Source organism: Nansenia antarctica, assembly GCF_963989245.1.
Source record: "Nansenia antarctica genome assembly, chromosome: 2".
Classification (NCBI taxonomy): Eukaryota; Metazoa; Chordata; class Actinopteri; order Argentiniformes; family Microstomatidae; genus Nansenia; species Nansenia antarctica.
The window spans coordinates 12,753,365-12,761,865 of record NC_137675.1 but is presented as its reverse complement, the minus strand read 5'-3'; the positions used below and the strand labels follow the sequence as shown (position 1 = coordinate 12,761,865).

The 8,501-nt window shown below is 48.0% G+C and overlaps 1 protein-coding gene across 1 annotated transcript in view; it reads left to right on the top strand.

Annotated features, from left to right (window-relative positions):
- The window catches only part of rptor (regulatory associated protein of MTOR, complex 1), a 157,747-nt gene that overhangs the window by 144,896 nt on the left and 4,350 nt on the right, over positions 1-8,501 (top strand). The window contains 2 exon segments of the mRNA XM_080524289.1: positions 2,103-2,209; positions 3,408-3,535. Of these exon segments, the coding sequence (XP_080380415.1) occupies positions 2,103-2,209; positions 3,408-3,535 (235 nt within the window).

The following is an 8,501-nucleotide window of genomic DNA, read 5'->3' as shown; positions in this document are numbered from 1 at the left end:
ACATGAGAAGGCAGCGAGTGCCGAGGCAGCAGTCTCCCTCCCTCCCTCCCTCCTGATCTCTCCATTCTACATACATAATGTTACTATTGATTTGTGTGTGGGCTCCGAAGACCCAGTGGCTCAGTGGAAGCTGCCATAGGACGTGTGCGTGTGCGTGTGCGTGTGCGTGTGCGTGTGCGTGTGCGTGTGCGTGTGCGCGTGCGTGTGCGCGTGCGTGTGTGTGTGTGTGTGGGGGGGGGGGGGGGGGGGGTTGATGTGTAGCAGTAGTTCTGCTGATGCCGGGTCTCTGAGAGCTCAGGGGACTGACCTGTTATGTGTATGTCGGACGGACGGGTATCAGTGGTGTGTGTGTGTGTGTATGTGTGTGTGTGTGTGTGTGTGTGTGTGTGTGTGTGTGTGTGTGTGTGTGTAAGACCCAGCTTTTCAGAGCTCTCTCTTTTTCTCTGGCTGAGAAACCTGTTGTGATTGGAGTCAGGGAGGTTTGGACTAGCTTGACCCAGCCGGATGGAGAGAAGGGAGGGAGGGGTGGAGGGAGGAGGAAGAGGTGTACGAGAGTGACTGAACATAAGAGAGAGGGATGGAGTGAGTGAAGAAATCGAAAATAGAGGCAAGGGAGTGATTTGGAGTGATTGAGAGCAAAGCTGGGGATGGAGAGACTGAGTAAAGGGAGGGGAAAGAGGTGTAGAAAAGAGGGACTGAAGGAGAGAGACATAGAGGGGGGGGCAGGTTATTAGCCCTCCTGTTGTGGTGTTGTGATGACCTTTCAGTTAGCTTTTGGTGTGTGTGTGTGTGTGGGGGGGGGGGGGGGTGAGGTGTGTGTGTGTGTGTTTGGTAGTTTTCAGCCCTCCTTTCAGATCACCCAGAGAATTCTCTCTAGCGCAGAGCTCTGGACTTCAAAAGGAATGCCGCTTTTTCCTCCCTCACTCTCGGAATGGGGCCAACTGCGCGCGAGCGTGTGTGTGTGTGTGTGTGTGTGTGTGTGTGTGTGTGCGCGTGCGTCAGCTCGCTAGGTGGTTGAGTACAGTCTGTGTGTAGTATTCCCCCACACGTCTGCATGTGCCCACTGTGACGCACAACGAGGGCCCACAGACGCACGAGAGAAGCAGACACACACACACTCACACTCCCTGAGTTACACACACACACACACACACACACACACACACGAAAAGTGACATTCGTGCCTTTGAAGTCTCTCTGTGGAGGTTTGAGCTGGTCTGAACAAAGGAGAGGGGCTGATGAAGAGGAGAGGAGTGGTGATAGTAACGAGGGGGTGGAGGAGGAGGAGGAAGAGGAGAGGAGTGGTGATAGTAACAAGGGGGTGGAGGAGGAAGAGGAGAGGAGTGGTGATAGTAACAAGGAGGTGGAGGAGGAGGAAGAGGAGTGGTGATAGTAACGAGGGGGTGGAGGAGGAGGAAGAGGAGAGGAATGGTGATAGTAACGAGGGGTGGAGGAGGAAGAGGAGAGGAGTGGTGATAGTAACGAGGGGGTGGAGGAGGAGGAAGAGGAGAGGAATGGTGATAGTAACGAGGGGTGGAGGAGGAAGAGGAGAGGAGTGGTGATAGTAACGAGGGGGTGGAGGAGGAGGAAGAGGAGAGGAGTGGTGATAGTAACAAGGGGGTAGAGGAGAGAAGGGATGATGATGAGGGGGAGGGTGATGTCTAGTCCCGAGTCTAGGGTCCCCCCCCCCCGAGCTCGAGCCAAGGTTAAGATGTGCCCCGGTCCCAGCCATGTGTCACAGTGCATGTCAAGTGCGGTTGAGACGGCACTACAGGCTCAGCATAATATGGAGAGATGGATGCTCTGAGCCCTTCTCTGGTCAAAAGAGGGTTGTGTGTGTGTGCGTGTGCGTGTGTGTCCATGTGTCAAAGAGACATCCCCAGGTCGACACACAGGAGGAGAGTGCTGATCTTTTTATACTGTAGTCTTTGAAGTGTAAACAGGTTTGTTTCCTTATGCTGTGCTGGGTCTCCAGAATGTTCTCCTAGCTGAGGCAGACATCCCAACTGTTCTGTACGTGACTGCATATACCGCACGGTCCGAGCTGTGTGTGTGTATGTGTGTGTGTGTGTGTGTGTGTGCTGACTCTGGTCCCTCCCCAGGTGCAGGCATGGTGGTGGACTGGGAGCAGGAGACGGGGCTGCTGATGACGTCAGGTGACGTCAGGGTCATCAGGATCTGGGACACGGAGAGAGAGATGAAGGTCCAGGTAGGACACACACACACACATATATAAGCTCACACATGGTCACACACACACACAATGTGTTCATAGTTGACAGGCTAGACAGACCAGGCAGTGTTACAGTGCAGGTCACCTGGCTGGCAGTAGGACAGTGTTTCCTCTGGGTGTGTGTAGCGGCCTGGTCCTGCCTGTGGCTGTATTGACCGCAGAGTACAGGCCTCACTCAATGTTTAATGTCCCGACTTCTAGCTACGCTACGTCACTGCAATGTAGGGCTGTCCCAAACGACTATTTTTCTAACGATTAATCTAGCGATTATTTTTCCGGTTAGTCTAACGGTTAATTTAACGATTAGTCTAACGGTTATTTTTTTTACTGTTCGATTAATGTATCACTTAGTTTTCTCCAAAATAATGGCTGTATTGTCTCTCTCTGTTTAACAGTGTCTTTATAAAGCACTCTGTGTAATAGCTGCTGCTCTTATAAAACAAAGCAGCGTGTGACATGCACATTACTCAGACGGCCGCCCCTTTAAATGATCAGCTGATGTATGGGGGCTGTCTGTGGGCCCGCAATTAAACACAGACACCTTTAATTCGGCGACCTGCTACTACTACTACTGTAACTGCCTCTGTCAAACAGCCCCAGACACAGGGCAGACTCACTGCTATGTTTAGCCAACTTGAATGCCAACCTGGCCATCAGGGTTTTTCCTGGCTCAAAATGCGGCGGAGGTGGTACCAGTGGTGTTTGACATCGGGGGGGACCCATGAAGCAGGGCTGTCTGGGGGTCCTTAAACATCAAACACTTAATTTCTTGCATTCTGGTGAATTGATATGCACCAATTTGTTCCCTTTCTGCATCAATTTATGGTGGAAATGTCATTATTTATGTAAAGGAAAACACAATATTCAGGCACCAGATGACCATTCAAAATATAATGTAATATAATGCAATATAAGGCTCTCAGGCATTCTGTACTTTCACATATGTATTCTCCTTGAGCAGTCAACATCAACTATCAGCTATTTCGCTAGCAAAAACGAAAGCTAACTTATTTGCGAAATAATTGTAAAAAAAATGCGACGCACATTACGCAAGTCGACGTATTGACATAGTCGAGCGTCGTCCCAGCCCTACTGCAATGGTAATGTTCTCTCTTGCTTCGATTAATTGTGTGTCTGTGTGTGTGTGTGTGTGTGTGTGTGTGTGTGTCATCAGGACATCCCTACGGGAGCGGACAGCTGTGTGACCACTCTGTCATGTGACGGCCAGCGGTCTCTCATCGCGGCGGGGCTCGGAGACGGATCTGTCCGCGTCTACGACCGCAGGATGGGCCCCAACGACTGGTCAGTCTCACACACACACCGCGGACGGACAAACACACACACACACCATGGACACACACACCGCGGACGGACACACACACACACACACACACACACCGCGGACGGACACACACACACACACACCACGGACACACACACACACACACACACACACACACATACACACATTCACACACACACACACACACAAACCACGGACACACACACACACGCTCACACATCACGGGCATGCACATACACACACGCACACATACCGCGGACGGACACACACACCACGGACACACACACACATACACACCACGGACACACATACACACATTCACACACACACACACACACACACACAAACCACGGACACATGCTCACACATCACGGGCATGCACATACACACACGCACACACACCACGGACACACACATGCTCACACACCACGGGCATGCACATACACACACACACACCTACTATGTCCGACTCTTATTTGTTGATTTCAGTTCTGCTTTTAACACGATACAGCCGCACCTTTTAATTGAGAAGTTAAATGGGCTTAATGTCCCCCCCCCCATTATAAAATGGTATCACTCCTTTTTAACTAACCGCACACAGCGGGTCAGTGTTAATGGCACTCTTTCGGAACCCCGAACCATAAGCACAGGTGCTCCTCAGGGTATAGTCAGTTCCCCTGTGCTCTTTACTTTATACACAAACGAGTGCAGAAGCACCTACCCTAGCAACCGCATCATAAAATTTTCAGATGACACTGCCATCCTTGCTTTAATCAAAAAGGACAGTGACCTAAATGACTATTATTCTGAAATCCAGAGGTTTGTTAAATGGTGTGATGTTAACTGCCTGGTTTTAAATGTTAAGAAAACTGAGGAGATGGTGTTCGACCCCAGAGGTGTTGGGGACCACAGGCCTGTGGTCATCCACAAACAATCCATCTCTCAGGTCGCCTCCTACAAATATCTTGGGGTTTTTATTGATAACTCACTCACCTGGAGCACTCATGTAGACAGCCTTTGTAGCAGATTACAACAACGACTACACTTCCTACGCCGCCTTAGAGTTCATGGTGTTGACCCAAAATTTATGCTACTTTTCTACCAGTCTGTCTTAGAGAGTCTCATCAGATACGGCATTACATCTTGGTTTGGTAACCTATCTGTAAAACTAAGGTCCAAACTGGTCCGACTGATACAGACTGCATGGAAGATCATAGGGGTGAAAGACCACTCATCCCTGCAGTCTATTTTTGAACAGGCTACTCTCAGACAGGCTAATAGAATTCTCATGAATCCCTCCCATGTCCTACATGCAGAGTATGAACTGCTGCCCTCTGGGAGGAGGTTCAGAGTCCCCCGCGCTAGATTAAACAGATTTAAAAATTCTTTTATTCCCGTTTCTGTTAAACTTTTAAACTGCACCAGATGAATGTAACTTATCTTGCTTATCATTTTATTTCCACTCTTGTTTTAATCAGGTCCGCCTTCTGTTTGTGTGCTAATATTCTGTATTGTCTGTTGCTCTTTGTTGTCTGTTGATCTTTGTTGGCTGCTGTGGGGTGTAAGCCCAATACAAATTTCCCAGTGATGGGACAATAAAGTGACTCTTGACTCTTGACTTGACTTGACACACACCACGGACACACACACACACGCTCACACACCACGGGCATGCACATACACACACGCACACACACCACGGGCATGCACATACACACACGGACACGCACACACATGCACACACACCACAGGCATACACACGCACACCACGGACACACACACTCACACACACCACGGACACGTATATACACAGACACATAGACACACACACACATGCATCCACACTCACACACACATTATGGCTGGTAACAGTTCCACTGTTAAGCTCCAGTCAAACTGTCACGATCCCCAAACCTGTTAACAACACCAGCCATCTCCTTCACACTTTCATTTCATTCTCTTGAAAAGGTTAAAATCATTCATTCAGTTCTATGTAATCCAGTTGAAGTTATCCTCCTTATTATCATCACAGACCCACACGCAGAACAGCCTCAATCTAACTCCTCTGTCTCCATCTACTGTGTGTGGTGTGTGTGTGTGGTACTCTAGAGGACATGTACTGTGTTTGGTGTGTGTGGTACTCTAGAGGACATGTACTGTGTGTGGTACTCTAGAGGACATGTACTGTGTGTGGTGTGTGTGGTACTCTAGAGGACATGTACTGTGTTTGGTGTGTGTGGTACTCTAGAGCAGAGGTTCCCAAACTTTTTTTAACCAAGGCACCCCTGAAGCTTTCCCCCTTCTCCAAGGCACCCCAACTCTACGAAGATTTTAAAAAATGCCTCGGAGCTTAAACTAAAAACAATACACGATGAATTGGTTTGAAAATGTGTGTTTATATATAATACATAAGTATTGCCCCAATGAATTTTAACAAGATAATAAAAGTCATAAATGAACTGTAATGGATGGGCAAGAATGCATAGGTCAGTCAAACTATCGCTAAATTAAATAATTGTGTCCCTCAAGGATTGTACAATATGGGAGGAGACTCAGAGGGAATTCTTCACACAAATAAAATATCAAAGGCCTGTATAATCAATCAATGGAACAATGCTTTTTTGGGGGGCTTAAAATAATGCCTTAAAATGGCATTCTCATTTCAATGCTCATTTTGAGATTATTATTTCACATCTGAACCAAACGGGTAACTCACAACTATAATAATTTAACAATAATAATCATGACAGAATTGTAAAAATGTAGAGAAATACAAAACAAAGAAATATGTTGTGCGCATTAGTGGGACACATGCGCCTGCTTTTGGGAGCAGAGTGTCTTTATGCGGGGAGAGATAGTGGACACCGCGACACGCAGGTCCTGTTCCACTGACAGACGCGTGCGTGTCTTGTTCTTGACGTATGCTAGAGAAGAAAAAGCCAGCTCGCACAAGTAGGAGGTTGGGAAGGGTAAAAGCACCTTGATGGCGCTCTCTGAGAGAGATGGATATTCATGTCCCACAAGCAGCCAAAACCTATCCAAACCTAGCTCTGCCAGTTCACCTTGAGCTTTGCTGCTCAAACTAGCGGCTGATGCTGATGAGAGGGGGTTGAACGGATCCCGGAGCCAGTCGAAGTCTTCGTTCATTGGAGGGAAATAGGACTCAAATCTCTCCTCCAGCATACGTAGGTGCGCAGCGATCAGATTCAAGAAAGACGCTGACTTGTGTGCTGCGTCATTGGCCGTCAACGTAAACATTTCAATGTTTTTCTTGGCCACCCCGTCTTGCTACCGTCTCAATTTGGATTGGAATCCGTTCAGTTTGTCTGTCGCTGTCAGGATATTCTCAGCCTTCCCTTGCATTTTCATGTTGAGGTCATTAAGGTGGCTGAAAATATCTGCCAGATAAGCAAGCTTAATCCACCACGATTCATCTTCCAATTGTTCTTTGTATGGCAAGTCGTGCTCACTGACAAAAGTTATCAGTTCATCTCGGAGCTCATAGACACGGGATAACACCTTGCCCCGCGACAGCCAGCGGACCTCTGTGTGTAATAAGAGCCCCTCATGCTCGGACCCCATCTCATTGCACAATGTGCTGAACAGCCGTGACTTCAGCGGGCGTGATTTTACATAATTAACCATTTTCACCGCTTGGTCCAAGACTTCAGTGAGGAGTAGTTAGTTAGTAACTAGTAGGCCTAGTTAGTAAATTAATATCTTTCAAATCTGATAAATACATCTTTTATTTGCTTATGAACTCCATTGCACATGTAATAAACAAACGTTTATTCATGTATTATTATTATAATTTTATATTACCGTATACTTCTCTTCTTTTTTTTTTTTTTTTTTTTTACGAGCAGATTTGGCGGCACCCCCGGACAGGTACCCACTTTGGGAACCTCTGCTCTAGAGGACATGTACTGTGTGTGGTACTCTAGTGGACATGTACTGTGTGTGGTGTGTGTGGTACTCTAGTGGACATGTACTGTGTGTGGTGTGTGTGGTACTCTAGTGGACATCTACTGTGTGTGGTGTGTGTGGTACTCTAGTGGACATGTACTGTGTGTGGTGTGTGTGGTACTCTAGTGGACATGTACTGTGTGTGGTGTGTGTGGTACTCTAGAGGACATTATTCCCTACATGGTGTGCCGTATTGTCACCCGTTGTGCTCCAAGCTCTCTTGGTGTGTTTCCTGTAAATGTGTGTGTGTGTGTGTGTGTACATCCGCAAATGTTTCCCCCCTTCAACCAAACATTATTTCAGCCCCCCCACTCCCCTCCATTAAGCTGTAAAGTGCTTCATGAATCTTTAACTCATGTTAATTGATGCTCTTCCCCTCAGGGGGGGGGTCCTTTGTGCTCTTCTTCTCTCCGAAATACGAGGGCTGAGCACGCACACACACTTACACACACTTACACACAGGAACACTTAAGATCGTGTGTGCTTGAGTGTGGGAGCGTGAGCTTGTCTGTGTGTTTGTGTGTGTCTGTGTCTGTGTCTGTGTCTGTGTCTGTGTCTGTGTCTGTGTGTGTGTGTGTGTGTGTGTGTGTGTGTGTGTGTGTGTGTGTGTGTGTGTGTGTCTGTGTGTCTGTGTGTCTGTGTCTGTGTGTGTGTGTGTGTGTGTGTGTGTGTTTTAAACTAAGGGAATACGCCGGGGCCTACAGCTGTTTTTCCTCCTTACTTTCACTACACCTCAGTGTCTTCAGGATGTTGTTACCATGACAATCCATCCCCTGTCCGCTGTCTCCCAGCACAGCCCTTTCCTCTCTGTGGCCGGGGTGACACCCGGTGGCCACATACATGTACTACCGCCTAAACAACTGCTGGAACCCCTCACCACCTGTTCGTCGTGGAGGTAGAAAGCAGAGGATGGGATCATTGTAATGCATTTCTACCTCCACCAGCCTCCCCAGGTGGTGTGGAACATGTCAGCCTACAGGACGGAGCAGGCGCCAGACC